This window comes from Nilaparvata lugens, chromosome 4 (assembly GCF_014356525.2).
Source record: "Nilaparvata lugens isolate BPH chromosome 4, ASM1435652v1, whole genome shotgun sequence".
In the NCBI taxonomy this organism is placed as follows: Eukaryota; Metazoa; Arthropoda; class Insecta; order Hemiptera; family Delphacidae; genus Nilaparvata; species Nilaparvata lugens.
In genome coordinates this window covers 25,123,420-25,150,589 of record NC_052507.1, presented here as the reverse complement: position 1 = coordinate 25,150,589, position 27,170 = coordinate 25,123,420, and the positions used below count along the sequence as shown (strand labels likewise).

The following is a 27,170-nucleotide window of genomic DNA, read 5'->3' as shown; positions in this document are numbered from 1 at the left end:
ACAGTGCGTTTCAGAAGTAATTGAAATTAAAACACGTTTTTGTTGAGTCCATTTCCCCAGTGTAGCTCATCACCCAGTGGACCACCATTGATGTAACAGTTTTTCGACTGTTTGCGTTATTGCGTGTCAACTGGACGTCCAGCTGCTTTCAGGCCTCCAGCTCTCAAATTCCAATTCTCGTGCTAATAATGTGGACCTAGAACGAATAGCAAACTGACTAAGCCCATGATAATAGATATCTGTATAGTCATGATCGAGATTCAGAGGAAAATAAACATATTATCAATATTCATAGAAAATTAGAAGTAAATATCATTAAAGAAATCACATTATCAAAAATTCATCATACAGAATAAGTCACAAAACTCATTAGAAAGTATTAGAAACGCTTCAGGGGGAACTAATGTGAACAGCTTCATGCTTGTTTTATGTTGCTTTATATATTATTATTTCTTTCAATAACAATCACATTCCAACTCAACTTTCTCTTTTGTTGAAGCGAAGGGATTCAATCAGCACTCAGAACATAATTTATTCGATATCAATAATTGAGCCAAAATGAATATACCAAATTTGTAAAATGTCCAATTAAATTTAATCTGAGGTGGAATGTTAGTCCTTATCAATTCTCGTTACTCCCTCTTCATATGAGTTTTTTTTATTTTCGTAAAAATGTGATTTAATGGATTGATTATTTAGGAATTCTTGTTATTGAATAACACTCACTCTTGACCAAGAAATAATATGTTCATGCATTTATTTTTATTCCGCTGCATTTTGTCTGCTTGATTGTAATGTTATGACCAAAAAATTAATTTGAACTTTGTGCTGTTTACTCTATAAGCAACTGTTAACTGCTAACCTATCCAACCCTGAACTTTGCTTGTTGCAGGTATTTGCCATTTACTACAAGTGAAGTCTTAACGTTTTGCTGCTCATCTTCGTAAGTTTTATTACTTTAATAGTTGAATTCAATAATTTCAAATTTGGAAATTCAGAATCGATAACTTTGGTACCATAACGAATATGAAACATTTTTCATACGACTAAACTTGAAAAATCAGTTATTATGAAAAATGGAAATAGCATTTGAATCACCAATTAAATATGAGGAGGAATTAGTCCTTATCATTTTTCGTAAAATGTGTGATTTAATTATTTTGGAATTCTTGTTATTGAATAACACTCACTTCAACAATGCCATTAGTTGATCAATTTTGTTGTATTCTATTGACCTGGATTTATGGCATGCGATAATTAGTCTACTAACTATGAACGAGTACTCAAATCCTATAATTCCTGGAATTGGTCCTACAGCTTCTATTCTCAGAAATATCAGGATTATTAGCTTTCAATTCCTATTAGCTGCAATCTCATTCGTAATTGACAGCCTGAATGTTGTCATTTGATTTAATTGAGATAAATGGCAATAATAATGGATGAACGGAGGTGTTTGTATGGGATAGTTATTATGAACTGGGCTGCGATGTCCATTTCCAAGCGTCGAAACCTCCTACAGAGTGGTTGGAGTCTGACCGTAGCACACAGCAGGAGTCTTCTTCCCTTTTCAAGGGCGTTTAAAAGAGCGACAACTATGCGCCAAGTGTCAACTGACAGTTAACATTGCCGTAACACTCTCATAACAAGCCAGCACTGTTCTCAAGGCAAAAAGCAGTCAAATTCCATTAACAGGATGGGATGTAGTCCTCGTCCACTAAGATGAGGTTTTGGGTGCTTGTGTTTTCAGTTTATACGATCTGCTAAACGGAACAAGTTTGCAGTCCTATTAAAGAGGCCCACGCTTCTCGTTCTTCTGGAACAAATTTCCTCGCCTAATAAAGGAGCGTCTGACTTGTCAGTAATTTCAAAAGATATTTTATTGCATCTTTCTATGTATGAATTTCTCCCAAAAGAGATTGGATGGAGATCATGGGACTTACTATTAGGTACTTGAGCTTTTTTTAGTTCCTGGAAATTCATTTCACATAATAACACGCTATTCTCATTATTTGAATCGAAAGTAATCACATTTCATTTCCCATGAATTAAATAAGAATATCGTGTGTAATATTAGATTCTGGTTGATTACTCTCACTGTTCAAGATTATTCTTCCAACCGTGAAAGTTACTTGAGGCTTTGAAGCAGTCTCAATATTCATTTTGCCTCTAAATATTTTCCTACATATTACGTTGACGACTACTACTTCGCGTATACGTCACGTACCAGTGGAGAGTAAAGGCATAATATAACTTACTGTATTATGTTCAGTCACAACATGCCTACTAGTCATAGTAGCATACAGCAGAGTCCAGAATCAGAATCTGCGATTTCTACCACAAGCTATTGTAGATCAGAGTCAAATGTAAGTATAATATCTACTGCATTCTCCATAAATATTGAATTATTCATCTATTATCATAATGGATGAATTGAATGTCAAAAACTTATTCAAAATTTATATAACGGAATAATGATATGAACCAATCATCGATTCTTGAAAGATCGAACCACAATAGTTTTAATGTCCAAGTATATGATGAATTCAATAACATAAGCTTGATATGTTATATCACAAAATAGATTTTATACCAAAAGATCAACAAAGGAATTGTGTAAATGTTCTTGAGCACATCATCGTTCAATCAATAGAATTCAATCTCTATTTTTTACTCTCTCTTCTGGGCTGCTTTCTTCGTCTTTCTTCATTTCGTAGAGAAATGAATTTTGCAAGTCTCACAATAATAATTGAAAAATGAGATAAGGAATTGAATGTTTTATTAGTGGTTGTTTTGACCCAGATTGCACGGATATGACATTCGTGACTTGCGTGATTACATTCTAAGTCCAACCAAATTCTTCATGTAATTTGTTGAGGTTGGAACCCTCTCATGGATAGGGAACGACTGAATCATTTCTGTCTCATCTAATCATTTTGAAAGCGGTGAGGAAGTATTTCTGTGCGTGGTATGATGTGATGAAGGTTATTTATTAAAGTCGGTTGAAGCTTTGCGAATAAGTAAAAATTTATGTTTTCAATAAGGTTCTCCAAACTTTGGTCTTGATCACGCTAGGAGAGTCCGGTTTAATAGAAAGTATTAGTAATATAACTAGTAGTATTAGTAAAGTACAGTATTACTTTTATTGGAAATTGTCTTACTTGGAAGCAAACTTCAATTTTTCAAGTTGAGGTGCCCATTACAGACAATTTTAATATGAGTGTTGGTTATTAATCAATTAAGTATGTAGTAGGAGGGCTTTGAAAAGTTATAAAGTAAAATTTATCATAATTGCAATTGCAAACGTATGAAATTTCCTCTCTGCAAGCTTTGGCTTGACTGATTCTAATCGACAAGTTGGCAACTGCGCTTCCACCTATGACTCTATCCATCACTGTAATTGGCTGATCTCCCTCCGTTTCTCAGCGTCGCATATTCCTCCAAATCAAAAGTTATTTTGTACGGTGTATAGCATCATTAGCGATCAATTTCTTCTAGCACAATGGACGAATACTTTCCATACGATAAGAGCATAGACTGAGTAAACATTGGATCTGTAATAAGAGGGAGAATATGACATGACTATGACATCTATACTATCTATTCATTTATTGACAGAGCCACAAATCATGTTCAAGAAAAACCTAGATTTTGTTCTAATGACTGAGAACTGAAAATAATTTTTCAATATTAAAATCTTCCAGTGAAATCCTTAGTCCTAGTTGCTTTCTACAGAGCACCACATTCTTTCCACTCACTGCACTTGAATTTTTGTTCCTAATATATGGGAATTTATATATTTTTCACTCTACTAGCACTACGCCAACTCGAAGGGACTACAAGGAAAGTGAAAAGAAGCCAAATTATCTAATTAATAATTATAGATATTGGAAGACGTTGGTGTAGGCTATGCTTGTTAGAGTCTAATAAATTATTTTAAAGTGTTGTGTAGTTGGTATTGGCATTCTGATGAGTTATCCGAGTCTTGATTCGAACATAAAAATGAAACCATGAACGATAGGAAACAGACGATCGGAATTCATGAGAGAAATCGGTCCGCTCTCTGGAGCACATTGATCGGATACTTATTGCAGCGAGTTGTGACAAAGCAGAGCGCCTCTTAAAAATCGAATGCAATGCGAACGTCTGGAACAATGTTGGCAAGGAGGAAGCGACGAAATTGATCGTTAGCTCGACTCCTCCGGTGGATGAGGATTTGAAGACGAAGAAGCAAGGAAGGAAGGGTTGAGGTGGAAAAGATGTGATACCGAACCAAATGAAGAGAGGAGGAAGACTGGTGGGGGGGGGACTTAGTGGCCCATTACGTCTGATCCCCCGGTGCTGCTTGTCTTGTCGCCTACTTCCAAAGCAATAGCAAGATCCCTCCCCACCCTTCCACCAAGTTTTCCACTTTTTCCAGCAACCACTAACAACCTTACCGGTAGAGGATGAAGTAACTCCACTTTTCCTCTTGTGCTCTTTCGGGATATCGTCGCGCCGATAATACCCTTGGATTTAAGGCCGATTTTTAACAGAATTTATTATTGCTGAATCTGTCAATATGGATTGCGGTAGTTCTCAGATACCAACTATTAAGCTGGAATTTGTCCTGTAGCATAAAGCACATTTTCTCTCATCTTCGGCTGTTATTACTGTACTTCCTGCTCTGCCATACTCTCAAGCCATGCGATGACTGGCTATTCATTGTGGAATCGCCTTTCACCGTAGAAGATATATGTTACAGTTTTGTCGAAACCCTTTTTATTTCCACTCGGCTGCCACAGAACATTGCAAAAGTATCCTGTAATAAAAGCGTTGGACAAATGTCTGGTGATTTTCAAACTACTAGCTCTCACTATGAATTACTAATGACATTGCTATTGTTATAATTTATTAATGACATACGGCTGATATTTTTAAGTTGTTCCGATACTGATCCTCCATATGTTATTGTAATTATTATAGAGGAACCTTTTTTTGATAAAGCTTCAGTCTCCATTGATAAATTGGAGAGAATTTAGCGCACAACCTTGATATGAATTATTGAAAAATGGGTACTTGAGCGATCGATTAGGCGCAACATGATCAGTGGTCGATCATATTAATCGCTGTTTCATCACTTATCAGAATGTGGGAAAACTTTTTGATTTATAATATTCTGAAACATCATAAGATTCAGTCATTCCAACATGAATTATTTTATTATTTTTAGAATTTGTAATGCTCTTCAATATTGTTTTGAACATTGATCATTATGAATTATCGACTGATGCAGTCCCCTCCTGTTCTATCGAACATATAGATATTTCAAACTCAATCTTATCAGTCTACCTTGATTTTTGAAAAACCCTAATAATTTTCCATCTAATGACTATTTATTATTCTTTGACAGGAAACTCTGACCCATCTGTGGCGCTTTTCTAATCAGACTTATCAACTTGGACAGAAAGTCAATACTGTCAAATAGAATCCCTCATCCCCCCTCATGGGGGATTTGATCCCCATGTTTCAAATACTGTTTGACAACGTTTCATCCGTCCAAGAAAATATTTATTCTTACTAGTTCAAGAGCTGTCCGCCTTTTGCTGTTGGTTCTTAGTAAAAAACAATAAATCAAAATCTCTCATTCAAAACACTTCAAATAACGCTCACAAAATCGTTTTCAAACTTTCTTTTCGTTCCTCTACCTATTGACAGTTTCTGTTTATATAAGTTTCCCTTCAAGAAAAATAATCAAGATGGTTTCGTATAAAACAGCTAGTCTACGAAGCTAGACGATATGGATTAATATGAAGCTTCTATTATGATATGTTGTCTGTGATAGAACTCCTAATTTGAGGTAGCCTATTCCATATTATATGGAATACTACCACATTCCACAAGATGCAGATAATGATGCAAAAACTGATGCAATATGATCTGGCATACCATAAAATACCAACCCTTTCTTAATTATTATCAAGCTCTACGGTACCCAAAAATCTCTCTGAGAGACCGATATTGTACCTCATCTTCTGTGAATTTTAACCTATGACGCACACAAAGCAGGCGAAACATACCTTCGTGTTATTCATTAACGAAATTCATATCAAATGCTGTGTTGCCACAGAACTTTATTAATTGTACTTACTTTACTTTATGTGGCTCTACAGTCCTGGCTCGCCTCCTCTAAATAATGCCTCCAAACTTCTCTTTCCTGGGCTCTTCGTAGTCAGTCTGCCACTCCTAGCATCCGAAGATCGCCCAGGACGTCATTCAGCCATCTCCGCCTTGGTCTTCCTTTTCTCCTTGTTCCCATCATCATTTAATCCATCATCTTCAATGGGACTCTCTCTTCACCCATCCTTGCCACATGACCCAGCCATTCTATACGTTCTGCCTTTAAGGACCGTACAATGTTTTCTTGCCCAATGGCTTCATCAATTTCACTTTATTAATTGTGGTAATTTGAAAACATTTTGCCAGCTCATGATTGAATGTCAAAAATGCAAAACTAAGATACAACAATGTCCTCCACATGTGAGAGCAGATTTAACATTTCTATTGAGATCAGTCTTATCTGTTGTGTTTCCTATTGTTGCATCGTCTGTCCCCTGCAATATATTTTGAATTGTCTTCACTCAGCTTAAAAATAGAAATGTTGAAGAAACTATAGCAAAACAAACTCTTTTCACTGACCTTGAAACAGAACACCCTTTCGCTCACAATATGCATTTCCACACTCCATTTGTTTTCGGGTTCGCTATTTGCTGCATTTGAATGGTGGGACCAATTGAGGGTGTTATTTGCGTTGAGCGAGCGGTAGCTCATTGTTCTTGTCCTGGCTGGATGTATTGTCAACTCGTCTTGAATAGCAAACCGGGATGTCCCGCAATTCTTCTGGAGAAGCTGAGAAGTTATTGATGACTGAATAGCTGGCATAGAAAACGTCTCACCACCTTCAGAACTTGTTGTTCGTTTGGATGGATGGCCGCCTGCTGGAAGATTGACAACATCATTTTGGAAGCTATTCTTCTCGGAATAAATTTCCACACCCAATTAACCCGTGACGTTCAACTCGTCCTCAGGGACAGATCTACTGTTCCAGAACTATTTTCCCCTCGCCTAGGGTGCCCATGTGGTCTTCCCACCTCGCCATCTAACACGTTATCGGGCTATTAGTTGAGCTGGGTGGTGGGGGTTGGGTTAGGTTAGGTTCCCAACTCAATCTTTTTTCTGTCCCTCGAATTCGTCGTCCCTTCACAACTATGTTTATATCTAAAGAACTATAGTTGACTCCCTCTTCCTCATACATCCTATCTCTTATGCGCTCTCTCACTCGTTCTGCATCCCTACCTGGGTCTAGTTTTAAACAGTTGAAAGGCCTGCCCTTCCACATCACTACTCATCGTTGTAGTTGGCTGTCCTTGCCCTTGCATCAGTCAGCAGTCAGTGTCAGTACAGTGCAGTGCTCAGCCCTGCCACACCCGGGCCAATTCGTCTCTCTTTCTCACCAAAACGCGGATCTTCTACTTTTCAACTGTCATTCGTGTTCATCTCCGTCGAAACGAGAACCGTCACTTCTTTTCATAACTACAACAGAACATTCATCTCTCATTGGGGTTGAAGTCTCAAGCTTAGTGCATTGTCAAACTTTTTAATTATAATTTTTTTGGTCAAATGTATGTGATATTCTCACAATGTCGGGAAGAAATGATTCCAGTGGAAGTGATTTTTTAGAGTCGTTTGTGCTGTTTTGTGTTGAATACCCAAGTCTGTGAGGTAGACGCAAAAGATGATGCAGGATATTCTCATCCTAAAGCTGATGTATATTACCGTGAGTAGTTTTTACCATTGAATTTATAAATTTTCCAATTGAATCAGTATAAGTGATTTAATCGCTACAGTAATAAATTATTAGATCACAAAACTCTACAAAAGTATATTATGCATATCTGTGGTTTCATTTCAACCTCACATGATATTAATGTCGATAAGAAGCGTGCTAAACATGGTTTTGCTGTGTTGGCTACTGGAGAAGATAATTCAAGATTTTAGCTGAAAGATCTATTTGAAGAAAAATGTTTTATTCTACCATCATTCTATGCTACATCTATGCAATTTTGACAGAATTTCAAGATTATGGAATTCTTTATACTCTTTATCCCATCGACTGGCTGGTTATTTTTTGTGTGGGAGCTCCACAACAATGAACTGTTATTGCTCTTTCTGGTGAATAATCATTTCAAAACATTCTCAACATGGAATTATTATTACTCTATTGATTCTAACTTAGATCTACTTTATTCAGCCAATTATCTCACAATCTAAACAGTGATCAATATCTGGCTCTGAGATGTCTTTGAAGATTATTTGAAAGTGGGTAGAGATTTGATACTAGAGCCATCTACCAAGATTTTCACTATCGGATTCCAGTGATAGCAATATATTAAAAGGTGCAAAAATTGTTCCACTTTGGAACAAAACAGAAATTGAAAATTGGTAATTTTTGCAGCTGGCGAGGACGTGCGTTCATTACACTTAACATGCTTTTGTGCGTAGGACAATTTCGTGTTTGTTTACGAAGCTGCATATGTATGGGATGGGGTGGAGGGGTGGGGGAGCTAATCCGACACTGACAAGGATTATGGTAATCGGGCTGGCAAACTATGTGGAGGTAGTAATCACAGAAAAGGCAATATTTGTGGATGTCTGATTAAGTCGCTGTTAGCTGTTGCCGCAAGCTGCGCGTATGTGTGTACGTGTACGTGCGTGCGTATGTTTGAAGTGGAAACGTGAACGAAAAAGGATAGTGATAAGGGAACGGTATTGCTTTTGTGGAAGGAAAGCTCCATCGGAGTGGAGCGCACAGCAGTAGAGCTTGCGAACATCACTGTCAAATTCTCCTGTCTCTCTCACTTACTCGTACCTCTCTCTCACACCCACACATGCTCTTTAGTGGCTCACTTAGTTTATTTTCTCGCTTAGAAAATCCCGACTGTCCCACTTGCTCCAAATCTCATCCACTTTTCACGTGCCCTTTTCACCTAACGTTCAACCTCTGCTTTTTCTCATCTTCGACTTGTTCCTCGCTGCGAATCTATTTTACCAAAGTCGGGTTTTAAATCCCAGCTAATACTCTCCCACACATGTAGACCGAGAAGGGTGCTTTTACTTTCAACCTCAGCAGACAATTTGTCAGTCTCACTGATGACTCGAACTATTCATTAAGTACTCCCACATTTATTCAAAGTGGAATTTCCCGATTCACGACAGCTTCATGATTCAAGTGGAATTAGAGCTAAATCCACGATGGAAGGGAAAATACACCTGTGTATTTTCAAAGAGTGCTCATTTGTTGATTGGGTGATTGGATTTGACTTTCCGGATGAAAATTATCTGAAATTATTTACGTGAAATTAAAGCAAGTTTGATTCAACAATTTCAAAAAATCTTCTGAATCACCACAGATTCGGCAAATAAATAATTTCCCAATCCATGAGACAGAATGTACTTCAGTTCAATATTGATGTGTGACTACTATGTTTCACTATAATATTGTGTGATTCAGGCACTCAGAACCAACTCTTGTCAACAAATAAAACAACCAATTCATTCAGAAAGGTACAGTTTTCAAGTAATGTTGATACTCACAATATAAATAACTATGGGCTATCTTATTTCATGAACTAGGTTGAAACATTATTGACCAATTATATTCTGTAAATTATGATGAATTCCTTGAAAATTTGTCCACTTTGTTAAATTTTCTGCTGACGGCCTATTGATAAGAACCATCTGGAACAGAACTCTGGTATTGGAATGTAAAGTACATAGCATCTAAATGATCAAAACTGATATCTCATCATGCAGTCCTGACAAGCACTATAAGTGGGCCCTTTCTGAAAGAGAAAATATATTATTTATGGTAGGCTATAGTGGTACCCGGTGTAGAGTGCAGCGATTTCGATGATTGATCCTTGAAAGCTGCTCACCTTAACTTAATTTGTGTCCTATTTGTTGACCCTGAGAAGCATCTTTTGTGTTGTTTGTTCTGTGACACTTGACAATATTTTGACAATCTTTATGGCCCGTCGTTTGGGATGTTGGCGTGATGTTTATCTATCGAGATATGGCTCTATCCTACCTGGCTGCTGGCTGCTGGCACCCTAACACACTTTGCTAGTGACCAGCCTTGACTCGGCCCAGCAACATCTGCCTCGCCGAAAATTATAATGAATGTCTCAATAAAACCGTGTGCAGTTCTAGATGGTATCGCACTTTTTATGGGATCTCCTGCATGGCTAGCTGTAAAAATCAGACAGCTGTGTCTTGCCTTTGTCGTATAAATTTGGTTTTCTGTTTGAGTAAGAAATTAATTTTATCATAACCTTCCAGAGAACACAGTTTAATCCGCCATAATTCATGGCGAAGAAGGTAAAACAAAGAGAATTAGTTGAGACTGAAAAGTGAAAGTTGACCAGTATTATATTACTTTGTTCAACAAATTTCTTGTTTCTCATTTTGAAGGCATGTGGGTGACATCTGTTGCCTTAGTTCATTGAAAACCCAGTGAATGAATCTTCTAATTCTCCAATGCTTCCTGGAATTTCTAAAACGATTGAAATAAATTTTCTCCATTGATAGGATATAAATTCAAGATTTGTAATCGTGAAGCGTTGAAGATTACATCTTTTGATCTCTACATCAAAGCTGCTAGGAACTGTAGATTTTGGTTTGTACGTTGGATTTCCAGTCACGCTATACGTAAATCAATTTTGCTTAGAGTCCCCTTTACATTTTTCCTGTAGGAAAAGGTGTTTGTGCGAGTGATGGATGTGATCGCGCGATTTCATATGGTGTGTGCGCGCGTGTGGATGTGTGCGTGTGTGCGTTGTGTGGATTTGTTCCTTTTTTACGGTGTTCTGTTAATCGATTATCCAAAACGTTAAGTCACAAAGATTTCTTACGGACGAAATACACGTGTTTTGTTGTCAGGAATACTATAATGATACATAAAGGCAAGCTTCCCTCTTCTGGGATGAGAAGGACGGCTGTGCGCACAATAAGACGTTTTGTAGTTGTAGACGCTGGCAAGGACCAAAAACGGAGAAAAGGAGTTGATCGGTGGTGAGTGAGGGAGAAAGAGAAGAAACCTAGGAAAAAGAGGGTTGTTGGAAAAAAGAAGGGATGTTTTTGAGGATGTAGCGAGGATGTTGTTGTGGAGCCGTAGGCCTAAATCCGTGGGAGGGTCAACGAATGGTGAAGTGCAGGCGCGAAACGAATCCAGTGGGGTTCGCATCTACCTGGAGACCTTGTCACATCCAATCCCTTATTTACGGATCTTGGCCGTGTTGCGTGGATGCGCGTGCGAGCACCTGACATCAGCGTGTGCATTTTGGGGTTGCCGATAATTAAAGATAAGTCTCTCTCCCCTCTGCCCCTCTCTCATTGAGGTGAAACCACACCTTGCTGCTTACTGCTTCCCGAGAGGCAACCCTCCCAATCATTTCTTCATCGGACGACCTATCGACACTTCCCCCCCTAGTAATTGTTGCTGGCTTGAAATGAAATTCGAACTCCTCTGCTGGCCAGTGAACTCTCCTCTCTCTACAACTAGTCAGATAATGTTCTAATCACAAGGCTCAAATTTGAAAAAGGATATAGTTTCTAATTTACACATTCACAAAGCAGCATTGATACTGGGAATGCTGATTGAATTAGTTGAAATTGGGAAATTGGAGTCAAATTCAATAGTTGGATTGTCAACACCACTTGTGAATTCTACACTGACTGAATGTCAGTATAACGAATGAATATAATTGATGAAGTTAATTGAATCACTCGACAAACGATCAAACTATTCTAAGAACATTCTCCGTCCTTTGCAAGCTATTGTAGACTTTTATTTATTATTTTAGTATTTCCTGTGTCTGGTTTATTTTTAATAATTTCCCTTCTCCTATCATTTATTTACAAAGTGTATTACAGACTGGAGTACTAATAATTGAAGTACTGAAGTGTATAGAGTAGAGAGTACAAATGACAAATACAAAAAGAAACAATTGAGAATCACTGAATCGGAAGTTGATACGCTCAAATTGTGAAGGTTTTGTTTGTTCGAAATGAAGCACACATTGTAGTACTGTGCGCTACTGTTTAGAACTATCGGGGACTGTTGTATGTTTGTTGTGTTTGTCAACTACACAGGCACCACTTCTACCCCTATATGGCAGTCGCCTTTCATTTAGAGTTTGGAATGGGAAAAGTTATAATTGGAAAAATAGTTTCTTCCTAAGACACGTCTTCTTTTGATCGTGTAAAAAGTGGAAAAAGAAATGCCAATAGATGAAAACAGAGGGAATATATGTTTGGGAAGAGAGTTCAAAGGATTGGCGCGAAAACAGAGAGAAAGCGATTGAGTGAAAGAGGTGAGAGCGCGACCTTTGAGTGTAGTTTTCCGCTCTTGAAAAACGTCGGAAAATTGTGTGCAGGAGAGTGGGATGAGTCGTGTGTTTCTGTTTCGCATTCGCCGGTGGATAAAGGCGAAAGGAAAAGTTGAGCGCTGAAATACTACTGTGATTTTATTTTTTCCGGAGTTTTGTGCCTCAGACAGGTATTGACTGGCCCGTTTGCTCAACGGAAAAGATCTCTCGCTCCGGTTCATCTCGTCATTGAATTTAATGCTAGGAAAGAGGCATAGGGAAGTGCACCGCGTAAGCACTACAAGGCGTCGACCTGAGCCGCCCGAAACAAATTGCAGGCCTGTATCGTTACAACCTGTGCTGCTCGTCCAAATGCGGCACAAAACAATCTCTTCCATTCACAAAATAGTACGGTGCAAGCAGAGCGTGAATGACTAGCTTCGTCGGACTGGAAGAATTCGCACAACGTATGGAAGGGTTCACATTTGAAAAAAAAATCATGCAAATAGTGAACACAGACATTGAATAGGCATGCAGAATTCAAATAATGAATCACTGTCTTCATCCACCAACATCGATGAAATTCGCATGATGTACATTTGTTAAAAGCAAGTTCAACTATACAAGACTGTCAGAATGATGTAAAGTTTGAAAGCGTTAATTGTGGAAAGTTTGGAAATTATAGCTGTAATGTGGAGATATTATTTAGAATAGATTGAAGTTAATTATATCAAAATAAAACACGACAGAGGCATATAATGGTAATGACAGATTTTGTTAGCTAATACTTGAACCAACTTCCACTTCAACTTCATCATAATATCATGCATGAGCTATTGATAATTATAATTTCATTTAATTTTGATGTAAACACTGATAGAAGCATATTCTGAATATTCTGAGCTTATTATAATTATTATTGATAGTAAGAGCTCACTACCCAAGCTCTTGGAATGTTTTTTCATCAAAACGGGGCGTATTTTTACATTATGTAATACTTTTTGATGATTTGATGAATTTCCTAGAATGAATCATTACTTTTCGGTACAATTGAATGCAGTTTCTTCGCAAGCTCTTTTGTGAAGCAATCTATTATATTGCCTGAGCAATATGTAGGGCGACACCACGACATCGATGAACATTCCAAGATTGTATTCGACAAATGTTCACGATTCAGTTTGGAAACATCTATATATTGAGACACCTGGAGTTGGATTGCTAGTCTGGGTATCTGGAATATCAACCATTATCAGAGAATTTCTTTCAGATTTGATGTCCCCCTCTGAAGCATTGGCCTGCGAATGTGTCGCCTATCTTTATTTGGCAGTAGAATGGATGTTGTCGTCTAGAAGAGAAGAAATTCCTGTCTGTTGGAGCGGAGAGTGTGAACACGGTCTGCCTATTCACAAGGCCGCGTCTTTTGTGCGACGTTCCCTTTCTTAATTTCAAAGGTGGGGATAACAAATTTCTGCGGTACGAACGTCACAAATCGAAATCGAGATACAGAGCGCCCTTTGTAGGGCTGGAGCCGCTGCCGAAAATATCAAAAGCTAGAAAAGGAGGTCCGCCGACAAAGTATTTTCTTTGAATACGCACAAATCTAACTGTTTAAGTGTATTACATGCGGAAACCGCCGTTCTCAAAAAAGAAATTGTTTTCATTCATTCACGAACACAGTTTCTTTTATGCGTTCTCCCTTTCTGTAGTCCGACAATCAGGTATACCTTACCTTTTCGAAAAGCCGCCCCTCTTGTAACTGTTGCCTTGCATCTGGGCCAATAAAAGGTGATGACTATATTGTGCGGATGCCAAAAAACCAAGTCGGCAGGTAATCCAATACTCTCAACAGTTTATTATCCGATTCGCATACAAACACCAAAACAGAAGCTGTATACGCGTCGGTAAATAAACACAAACAGATTTACTGAAGAATTCATATATTGAGCAGATTACTGTTAGTCTTTTCAGTCATCCCAATCATATTAGAAACATATTATGATCTCATGATCATTGACAGAACCAAACTCTATTCGCTAGAGTGGATGCTGAACGATAATGCAACAGGAAAGATTGAGGGTAATACCACAATATCCAATAATATGATACATTCACCAGCAACCAGACATACAAACTCAAATTCAGCGTTCGATAGGTGTGGGAAGTTTGTCCGTTGTTGCTCCAAGGAACTTTAAGAAAGGATGTGTAATTCGATTTCATCTGTATCAAATTCTCACTCTTTTCAAAATAAACTTTCTGTAACACTCAATTTATATGCTTTTTATCCCTGTAAGGTATTTGTTATTCGAGATGGATCTCAGATATAACAACCAACACTTCAAAAATTAGTTTTTGTGTATCAGACATTATGTCACTATTTCTTTGCACTACAGACAGTTGTCACTTGACAATGTAATCTTTCTGTTCGTTTACTGTCTGGTGTATGATATCAAAATACATTTTATATACCACAAGATAGGCAACAATGTGTCACTCTACCTTCACTATTATTGATCCTTGGTATTGATCCTTGGTGGACTATTGATACTTGCAGGAACAACAGCATTGCAGCAATATTTCATTTATTTATTTATTCATTCATTCCAGAGGATTTGTACATAGTTTATATGAACTATACAAATGAGATGATTTATTGAGCAACAGTGTTTTATAATGATGACTAGATTATCATGCATTTTTTCAACAAACACACACACACACACACACACACACACACACACACACACACACACACACACACACACACACACACACACACACACAATTATGATGTGTTGGCGACCGTGGCCTGATCATGACATTTTAGATAATGAGCGTTATTCTATAACCAATATTTCAAGCGATCATGACTGTTTCATTTCTGCATCATTCTGGATTAATATGCCACACAGCATTGCTTCATACAACAAGCATTATTATGTGTTCTCCAATGTATCAATCAATCATGCATTTTGAAATTATTTATTTTGAATAGTTCACCACAAACCATCAGTTATTGTAGGTACAATGACAATGATGAGAATGCGATTGAATAACAATCATGTGATTGTTATTATTTGAGATGTGATAATATGATAACAACGTTGATATCAGTAGTGAAAATATTGTAGTGATACAATGAAATTGTAGTAATATAATGGCAGTTATGTGATTGACATTATATTTGTGATGATAATAATAATAACATCGAGTGACCTGGCTGGCTCAGGTCTGGTGTCAAAGTTTTCAGATCCAAGCTGATCAATTTCAGGGCATCTGACATGACCTAACGACTGCTTGTGATGTGATGATATTATAAAAATATTAATGTCAATAGTGGAAATATGGTGATGCAATCATTGTAGTAATACAATGTCACTCATGTGATGTGATAATATGATAGCAATATTGATATGTCAGTAGTGGAAATATGTTGACAGTCGAATGTGATTTTGCAGGTTGGCCATCAGGAGCAGAGCAGTGGGGTGGGGGTGAGGATGGGGGTTGGTGAGACGGGGCAGCCGGCCGTGTGGGACATGGACAGCGAGGACAGCGAGTGTGACTGCCCCGGGCCACCCCAGCCGCCACCCTCCTTCCATCTGCCGCCCCCGCCACGGCCGCCCTTCCTCCACGAGGTCGCCGACTGCTCGGAGGCTCCACTCTTCGATCTGGAGACCTGCGACACCATGCCTGTGAGTTACTCTATCATCATACCATCAATGAAAAAAGATAAACATGAGGCACTAATTTACATAAAATGGCAGTATTGATAATTATCCAACGAATTTTACAAATTATGATACATTATAAATCAGAATGAAGATTCAGTGCAATTTGAATAACGATAGTATAATGTAGTGATGTAACTACATAAATCGACGATGTTTTAACAAAATAATTGTCGGCTCTCTGAAAGGGATATAAAATAATATCCTCCCCATTGAGACACAACCGGAATATAATATTATGGTATGATATCATATTATATGATATCAAATATAATCAATATTCCTTCTCTGTATAATTAATGAAAGAAACAGATTTTCCACTGAACTACTGGAATGCAGCGCTTTCAACTCATTGCCAACAGTGAAATTATGAGCAGATAATTAAATATTGTAATGGGCTAATCACAGAATGTACCCGAGCTTTGAGTGATCCATTAACGAATTATATAGTGATAGAGGGCTTCATATGACAAATAGGGTGTGATACGAAAGTAATAATCATTTATTTGAATAATGATTCTAGTTGATAATAATCCTCTCAACATATGGCACCTATTGCTTCCTATTGTTGTGTGAGCTTTCAAAATTTATTTATTTATGCAATATGACAATTGAACATTATGGACATTCAATATAATATATCCTCATTTGCTCAATTAGGAAGAAATCTATGGTGGTAGTCCACGATAAATACAATGAATTTGACTTGATAATTCAACATTAACCTGAATTTGACTAGTTTTTGGAAGCACAATAAGCCTTGTAACAATAATATTTCTTCTTTTGCCTGCTTCTCGTGAGACATGTTTCAGAAACAATCTTTCTTGAACAAACAATCCATGAGAAAAACATGAAAGTTCCAAATACAAGTGACAAACTATCGCATCCTCTCTGGTTAGCGCAAAACACCCTGCAGCCTAGCTCAGTTAGTTTTCATTGTTGAGTTAGGTACGATGATAAATTACAGCAAAAAGACAGAGTCTCCCGGGCGAAGTTTTGTCTGTTTTTCTCAAGTTTTGAGAAGTGCAAAAATTGTGAGCGTGCAACAGGTGCTGCCGAATTCGGCAAAGTGCGAGGCGTTGACAGCGCGTTGAGCTTCTAGGACAGATAGACAAGGATGGAGGAACGTCTGTAGGGCAAAGCGAGTGAGAGAAAGAGACAACTATAGTAGTGTCTGTGGTTGCATGGCCATAAATCGTGTGTCAGTCGCCGTGTTCCGGTTATGCCTCGGTTTTTCCCGACGGGAAAAGCTAGTGCTGGGATTTTCTCTCAACGGAAATGGACGCAGAAGAAAACGTCGTTTCGGTTGACACCGATGAAATAGCCTTGCGGCTTTCCCAGAAGGCCTCGCCCAGAACACTTCATACCTCAGCCTCAACTGAATTCGGCTGCTGCTGCTGCTGCTGCTGCTACTGCTGTAACTCATCGTAGCCAATGATAAAGCACTTTGAAAACAATGTCGATTGCTCGCTTCATCCACCGCAAACTTCGTGACTGTCATGCCGAATTGTTCATGCGTGCATGCTAGGTGTGTGGCTCGGTAGTAGATTATTGTTGTCAGAGGTTATGGGGTACTTTCTCAGGAATTACTGTGTTACTTTCTGTATTTCATTGGAATACTCCTATTTATAGCAACTGAGATTTTTCCTGTGGACTTAAAATATGGCGAATACGAGTCCCGAATGTGACTCAATTCGATTCTCCCGAATGTGAGAATCATATTCAATTATTATACAAAAGTTGATTCACAAGTTCATATTTTAACGAAATTCACCTACTATAGGTATTACATATATTTTAAGAGTGAATAGTCTTATTCGGTTTGTCTCACATTCTAGTATGTTCCAGTTTCAATAACAACTCTAATATCACTCTCTGTTAGAATTTGTTCCACTATATTGATGTTTTCTATGAAATATTGGCTGATGTGGAGAGGGAAGATTGAATTCAGATGATATCAATATAAATTGGCGTTTAATTGACACAATAGCAGAATAGCAGAATAGCAGAATGTTGATTGATGTATTCTTGAATAGATTGATGTATTTATGAATAGACATGTCCACCATTATTTTGTCATAATAAATACTGTGGATTATTCTACTGAACAGTCATGCAATTTCTGTAATTATGTTTATTTCAAAGCAAGATAATTGAAGTGGATGTTTTGATAGAAGATTTTATAGAATTGGTTTCAATTCAGCAATTACTACAAATCAACAAACAACATATTATGACTAAATTTGACTTGAGAGTACTTTTCATTTCCATTACACTGACCTGGAGAATTCGTTATGGTAGTTTCGATTTTGATACTTAATCATGCTTCACAAAGGCTGCAGATTTTTCCGCATCTGGTGAAGCCTATTATTATCATCCACTTCAATCTTGATAAACATCTGTGCACATCAATGAGTTCTTCCCGTCTCATCACAGGAAACATTCGTCTTCTCTAAAACGAATATTTGAATTTAATTGCTGTTCAAACGTGTTAATTTTCTCAGAAGCAATTTAAATGGAAATTAAGCGTCTTGTTGATGTCTTATAATGGGTGTGAACTCGAGGCATTGAACACCTAGAGAAAGATCTGGCAAATTGTGTGAAACGGCGTATTACAAATGACAGAGAGGAAAGATTTTATTCAGTATTCAAAGGAGAGAAAGATAAATTATGAATTTTCAAATTTCTGGAAAACATATGCAAATTGATATAACAGATTGTGGTGAACTAATTCTCCTCCAGAGATGCCCAAGATGAATTGGTATCATCTCGTAATAACACAAAGGAGATTCAAATTAAGATCAATCTCTGACAAGATGCTCTATGTAAATTACAAACTTCGTTAATTGACTTCGCCTTATATCCTGCCGTGTCTTTGTTTGATGATGTTCAACAGTCTTATTCGATTAGCATAAGATATACGATACCTGATCAGCACATGTGTAAAGAACAATTTATCTCCAGTTCAAGGGTTGATATCAATATTGGTGATAGGACATTGGATATTCATCCTATTATTCACTGATTTTATAACGGATTAAGTGACTACTCACTGTAACAATTGCCAAAAGTTTTGCTTTCTCACTCCCAAGTAAAATTCCTCTGTTTCCATGTTTTAAATACAGACTTCTTGTTTATAAATCGTAGAGAAGAACGAAGTTATGAATGATTATAATATCAAACTCCACTTAATCAAGCCTATTGCCAATCTTGTTCCAGTTTTGGTGTTCAAAAGTCTCAGTTGAGCCACTTACACACACATCAGTTTTTGGACGTACGATTTTTTGCCGTCCTTATGAATTAGATCAAATTAAACAGATGATGTCAACAAATTATGTTTGTCAAGTTCCGTTCAATCTGATAGAATTCATAAGGACGGCAAAAAATCGATGAGTGTGTAACACACACAAACATAGATTCTTGGACGTTCGATTTTTTACTGTTCTTATAGATTCTACCAGATTGAACCAAACTTGGCAAACACATGCTTTGTGCAGATATACATGATCTGCTTGACAAGCTATTCTCAATTTATCAAAAATCGTACGACAAAAATCGACCATTGTGTAACTAGACATACACTTTTCCTTGTATCCTTTTCGATTTCCTGCCTCTATCCTTTATTACTCTCAAACAACATGTTATCTTTTCTGCATAGCTCTTGCATTTGCATTCTCTTTTACAATTTCTAATAATTTGAATACATTCTTGTCTACTCGGAGATTTGTCTGCCTCTACTCCATGTTCCTTAATTATTTCAAAACTTGTTTTATTCCTCAAAACTTCTTTTTTACTCGTCTAGTAGATCATAGTGTGGTAACACTCTCCCCTTCTTTCTTCACCCTTTCTCCAACCTCCTCTCCACAACTCACCGTAATCTCAATATAATTCAACCGCAGATACAGGTTTCTACTAACGCTAATATAATTTCGCCGCCGTTATAAGTCGCTTCTCATTTAGCAGCCGCGTGCAATCCTAGCTGCTTTCCAATGAATTGAAGATAAATTCAGGTGCCGACGGTGGGTGAACGTGGTTAACCGTCTTCTCACTGCATTATTAATTAGAAGGAAGTCTGCGGGCGAACGCTGAGCGGAAGAGTGCTGGAGAGGAATGTGAGTGTGTGTGCATGTGGTGAGGTATGTGGTAGTATGTGGGATTCAGTGGCAGCACAAACTGCTATCCCAAATCGTTATGCTAGCGTATGAAAAAGTAAAGCAGACGAAGAAGAAGGGTCTGCGGCGTTTTCGACGCGACTAATTATTGACCGCGCGTCACAACCGCAGGCTTCAGCGTTCCGCGATGCCAGCCACATGTACACACACTTTGTCAACAACGCGTGCTTCAAAACCTCTCTGGTTGGTGCAGGCATATGCGTTTCAGGTGACGTGCTAACCGCTTTTCAAACGTTGGCTTGTCATCGTGCCGTCTTGCCTGGTTTCCAAGTTAACTCCGTCGTTACTTCTTAAATAATTAAACTCACATTTCTTTCTCCATCACATCATTCAAATATTGCATGATTTATGGGACATTGAGAACAAGTATATTAACAAACTTGCTCATAGATAATACAATATGTATTACCATCTTCTACTGATTATGAAAATCATCTTGGAAATAATAATACACTACGTTTATTGGAGCTATTCTCAAATTAATTTCTCTTTGAAGGAGAATGTGTATGGCCTACACTATGATTCAACCTTCCCTTCAATTTACTAAATCGATTATTCGTACATTATTTCTTGAATAGGCTATAGGATTTTATTTCTCTAAAATTTGATTTGTCACATTGAGTTTCACCAAACAGCTTATGACTTCATTCTCCCATTATTATCTTGTCTAATATACCTTAATCAACTTCCACAGTTCCAGTTTTGAAATTAACACACATCATGGAGTTTTCAAATTCAGAAATCTCGTTTTTGTGTATCCTTATTTGAAAGTTGCCGAAAAACACAAACTATTCACAAAAAGAAAGTTCATGAAACATTCTACTAGAATGTGATATTTGGATTGGGAAGGATTCAAATCAAATCAAATCAAATCAAATTTATTTGCCATAATATCGAAAATACAAATCAAAATAGACAATACAAAGTTTTACACATTAATATAAACAATTTCTATAAGTACATAAAATAAACTTTGATAATAAAACTTATTTTATAGGGTACTTCATTACAATTTCTTATTTATTTATACAAATAAACATAGAAATAGGTTACTTGAAAATTTTCATGACATTCTAACTGTATAGTATGACGAGGTACTTCATCCTGAACCCGGAACTGATAGGTTAGTAGGTGAAATCGCAATTTATCACGTCTCCATGGGCAGAATCATTGAAAGGCTGGTAAGAGAGAAGGTAATGTGTGCTGTGTAATTGGGCGTTTTGGTGATGGGCTGTCAGTGGTGAGCCGTGCAGTTGACCTGTGGTAGCGAGCTGGTGGGTCTGGTTGGCTGTTGGCAGTTGGCGGTTGGTGGGTGCTGAAGACGCGCACCAGGCCTCAGATCTCAATCAAAATTTGAATACGAGTGCAAGCCAAGTGTTGGCCTGACGTTTCTGTGATTAGTTGGCGAAGGAGGACCGAGCAGCAGATTGCGAGATGGGGGAATGCGATGCCTTATTCAGATAGCGAATATAATTATCTAAATAAACGAACTTGTGACCCCTCCTCCTCTCTTGCCGGCAACGTTGGTGGGAGAACACGCTTCACTATAGAAATATAAACCATAGAAAATATAGTAGGGCTTGAGACTTCGTATTATATGAACCAAATAAGAGAGAGCGCCAGAAGGCAATAATAGATAGAGATAGCGTTTTAGTGCGAGTGGTGGGAAATGCGTAAATTTCGTAGGTAGAGTAAGGAGAGTTAACAATGAGAGAAGCATGATTGAGAGATGAAGAGTGTGTAGATGTGAGTGAGTGAGAGGGAGCAGTGTGAGTGAGTTTGTGTACAGGGATGGGAGGGAATTATTTAGAGCGATGTTTTGCAGATGACAGGTATCACGTACAACAACTAACACCCATCCCTCCGTTTCGGTTTAGTTTCTCGAGACTCGAACCAGGGACCGACCTCCATCTTCTTCTTCCTCTTTGCAGCAAGATGGCCGATCGGTGGTCGGCGGCGGCCTCCTTGCTCTGATGCCTCCACCGCCACGGCGCGAGGGCCAACATCTCCCAATTAAAATATCGCCAACTTCACCTGCACTTCTCTTCCTTTCCCTTCTTCTCTTTCGCTCTCTTCCTTATCTCCTAGTCACCCATCCTCAACATCTTCCTTCTTCTCTCACTTGAACCAGCAAAATATCAATAAGGCAAACAAGTCGTTTTGGTACTTGTGGAATAGCAATCGTGCTCACAGCATCTTTTATTCATGTGGTATATTCCATCCATCTCTCCTGCTGGCCTTACCATGCCGACGTATTGTAAGCGCGTTTTACTGCGTATACATACCGCTTTTATAATCGCGTTTCTATTAACTTGATTAGGGGCTTATATGTTTGAAATTTATAACGCTGCGACCCCCGATCAGCTCGACTACATTTCGTATTATACAGGTGGCTTCTGCTTACGTTTCATTATAATGCACCTCGGAAATCAGCCGCAAACCTGTATATTTATGTCGTCGACTACGGAAACAATGTAGAAAAAGACGAATAACCTTCTCCTGTAGAAAAAACTGCTTGTTACGATGTCGATTCTGGTTGGTGAGACGGAATCTCAAAAGACGTCGTCCGCTTTATTATTGACTCGTATCAACAGGCCAACTCCAATTTAAGGCTTTCTCCTCTCCGCGCACATTATTTATAATAACCAGCTGATCGATTGCACGTATAATAATATATGTCGATTTCCCGATTTGTAAGGAGGCTGGTATTTCTCAAATTGGATAAACAGAATGCTGTTGTTGCCTGGAAACAGGTTGAATACCGATTCAATCGATGCCCATTATTTGTTTGAGGCGCAACAGACCCTTAAATAATGGTAAGCATTGTCGCTCTACACATCAACAGGCATCTTCTACATTTGAGAAGTGTTTTCGTAGCTTCTTTGAGTAAACAACGCCCTTCTTTCTACTTGATATTTTTAGTAATCCTAGCTAGAAATAAAAGTGCATTTATCATTCTTATTCCAAATTATATACGTGTTTAATTGAATGAAATTTACTTATCATGAATAAGTTATAAATTTCCAATTCCAATTGTTATAAGAATAAAATAATTTATCAAAGTAAAGTTAATTACATTCTACTCTCTCATTGGTATCTTGTAAAAATCTATCATAGAAATTTTGTGAAATCTGTAAGGGTATAGGAACTATCATTGGAAACTTTTTTATGTACTGTAATATAATTTATAATATAATATTCTATAGTATATTTAAATAATAATATATATTGATTCATATATAATATCGTTCCTCATTGGTAAGAAATCTTTCAAATTGCTATCCAAGTGCCTTGTTCACACTATGCTTGATTTAAAACCATATCAATTATAGCCTAATTTGGTAAAGGATATCAATAATAGTTTATTGTTGGTTTGTCAACGCTGTCATTATTCCTGGAAGATGTATTCTCGTTTCTACAAAATTGCTATGCTGGCTAAGCCTCAACTCCCCTATTTCTTGGACTCCGTTATCCAGACGTCACTAAGGGTGGTTTGAATAGGAAAATACCAATAAAAAATTGAGAACCGGTGCCAGTCCGTCTGAGATGTCCTGGAACAATCAGGATAAAAGGGATAGTGAAGGATGGAATGAAGAAAGGACAACGGAAGTGAGAAAGAGGACCTTTCCTTTTCGTAATTTTGGCTGCTCGGGTCCATCCCACGGACAAGTTAAAGGGGATGAAAAGACTCGGAGGGAGCTGCTGTCGGGTCAATTTAAAGTTGCTCTGGTAATATTCGTCGCCATGTTTGACAGCATGTTCTTATTCTTGTCCCTCTTTATCACCGTGTCCTCTTTTATTCCTTTGACGTGTTTTGTCCAATCCAAATCTTTTTCTGAAGCCGCACTGTTGTGCTCTTCTCAGCTTTCTTATGATCCTCTTCTTCTTCCCTCATCTACTCTCTTCCATCCCAGCAGCTTTTTGCAAGGAAACCCAACTCGTCTAACTTTTAAAACTGTCCACCGTTATTGCATTTGTATCCCCTCTCTCCATCACCGACCTTCCTCTACTCTGAACGACCATTCATTCTCATTACGCTCCTCCAACTGCAGACCACTTTGTTATGATATTTCAAGCAAGAAATACAAATGATAAAAGAAATGAAAGAAATATACTTTTGTAAATTTAAACGTTGTTCTCGTTGACACCAGTAAATACCATTCTCGAAGTTGAAGATGTTCAACGTTGAAGTCAATCAATCAAGATAAAAAGGCTTATATAACTCATCATGAACTCAAGTTTTTCTCTTCCCAATTAGTCGGCTCGTGGAGTTGATAGCTCCCGAATAAGAAAAGCATTATCCATTACTTCATATTTTTTTTAAATTCACAATTAGTTATAATGAATATATTCTTTAAAAACAACTATTTCATTCATCCCAAGAGAAGTTTTGGAGGATAATAATTACAAACTCTGATTTGAATTGTAGAGTTTTAACACGTTGTAATTGTAACTTATTCTAGTGTAAAGTTCAATAAAGTGACAAGTACCGTATTATTAGATCTGGTCTCCAAAGAAATCATTTAAGATGGTATTATTCAACATCAGTGCTAACTGACACCACCTATCCCCGCCTCCATTCTGAGAATAAAATTTTAAAAACCTTCTTCTCGGTACTACTTTTGGAGTAACTTACAATTAAACCGTAAATTAACCAACTTTTTAAATACTGCATGAGCATTATTCAGTGGTTGTTGCAATAGTGGTAGCATATACCAACTGCTTCAAATCATACAAGTTTTTTAATTAGCTATTGAAACATATCGAATGTGACCATCTGCCACCGTATGGCAGAGCAGAGCATCTCCAATCTACAGAGTTGTCTCGGCAGATTAAAGCCAAAATCGAACACACAGACTAATTACTCGCTGAATGAGGACAGAACAGGCCTAGTATTGTTATATCCTAGGGCGGCCTATGTGTGGGGGATTCCGTGCCATAGTTCGTTAGCTTGCGTTAGTGTGCGAGTACATACATGAGTACACACACACACACACATCATCATCATCATTCGAATCCGACTGCGAGATTGGACGTCGTCCGTCCTCTGGAGAGGTTCCCAAACAGCGCTGGGTCTCCCGTATCATCCGGGATCAATAGTGGACCTACTGAGGTTTCAAGTCTTGATGTAGCTTCTCAATGCTTGATCCCAACTACAATAGCCCTTAATCTCTGGGTCCTTCGATCAGACGGCCTGAATAACAATGCTACTGATCACAGAATAGTCATAGGCCGCTCCTGAAGACGCATTCAACTAGAGAACCTGTTTCGAATGCTATGTCCAGCTGGTACTCGAGATAAAAAATGTTCATGAGTTTCAATAGAATATAATAGTGAGGTGGATGGAAACATTGATCAAATATAATTTTCCTTTACAAAGAAATCCAATCTCTTCATGCAATTCCATATCCAACAAAATGATTCAGTAAAAAAATATTAATACAGTATTCGAATGATAACTAATACTGTGATATGTTGCGATTATTGATGTCAATTTTCACTTGTAGGCTATCGGCTATCCATTCTCAAAATGAATCCTGGAGGAAGAGAAGTCGGAAAAACGCTGAATCGACAATCTGGTCCGATTGATTGAGAATTCTCAATTATGTGGTGTGACTAATCCAAGATTTTCTTCATCTTCTATAATTGTCCAATTATCAGAAATGCAGAACACTTTCACTGTTCAATAATGAGGAGAGATCGATCCAATTTTCTTCTTATCTTCCAAATCCAGTTACAAATAATTGTCATTGAGATAAATTCCAGATCCAGTGATTGTTGGTAGGACAATCTTGCAGTGTATATTGAAAATATTTTAAATTTTCTCTCTCAAAAATAATTTTGTAAATTATTTTTTTTAAATCAGATTTGATTTGAACAGCATAAGAATAGTGTCCGTCTTTCATAATCTTTACAATAGTCTACTCTGGCTGAAATAATTGGGCGATACAGTACTTTATACCCTTCTTCCAAAATAATTATTATGAGAGTCATGAATTCATCATCATTATAAATCTTAATAACTGTATGCAGACTAATCAAACAAGCTCTTTGATAGGCCTACTGTAATTATAAAAATTATCCTGTTGAAACCCTTTCTGAATTTGTTCATTCACGGAAGAGGTCGAAATGGAAAATGTTGCAAGTAATTTATGCCGGATTTCGGCGAGATCACACAATAATGTCTGTAATCTCGTACACGCCTAATGAGCGTTCAATTTGAAATCCGCAATCGAATTTCAGTGTTTTCCTGTTTGTAATTTTGTTGGAAATGGTCGATGAAGAGGCAGCCTGCCTGCCCAACCGCCACAAACATAAATTTGCCTAATCGGCCTAAGCTCATCTGGAATATTTTGTTGGCGACGGCGCGGGAAGCAAGTTGTTGGCATAAATTCCAATAAAAATTCGGATTATTTTTAGTGCCGCTTTGGCTTCCAACTCTTGAAAGCGCTTTGTTAGGTCGTGTTTGCTTTCTGTCGTTCATAGCTCAATAAATTATCAGATGACTTTTTACGGCCCGGAATATTTCATGCCAAACGTGGGATAATCGGGGAAAGTAATTAATTCAAAATACGATTCACTTAACGCGTAATTAAAAGTGACGTCAGCCTGCTTCTGTGTCTACTATTCCATCCTACTCTTTCATTATGTGAGCTCTTCGATCCTTTCAAAGGTTTTCCACCATCAAGCGGTTGAATATTAATACTTCATCAACTTTATGTTGCTCACATTAAATTTTGTTGTATAATTTTCGTTGAGTGACATTCGGTCTCTAATTGTAGAATAAAATTTTTATCTCACTTGAGTCACAATGAATTATTTCCATTACAGACGTGTGACATGGGACATTTCTCTCCACTTGACATATTCGA

At 37.7% G+C, this 27,170-nt stretch overlaps 1 protein-coding gene across 2 annotated transcripts in view; it reads left to right on the top strand.

Annotated features, from left to right (window-relative positions):
• Nucleotides 1-27,170, top strand: part of LOC111058344 — a 347,637-nt gene that overhangs the window by 307,392 nt on the left and 13,075 nt on the right. Inside the window, exons 1-2 of one of the 2 annotated variants that reach the window (XM_039427187.1) lie at nucleotides 7,672-7,813; nucleotides 15,857-16,090. In XM_039427187.1, coding sequence (XP_039283121.1) covers nucleotides 7,772-7,813; nucleotides 15,857-16,090 — 276 coding nt within the window. In that variant the 5' untranslated portion in view covers nucleotides 7,672-7,771. Of the gene's footprint in view, nucleotides 1-7,671; nucleotides 7,814-15,856; nucleotides 16,091-27,170 lie in introns of those variants that run through there. The other variant, XM_039427188.1, reaches the window with a different exon arrangement.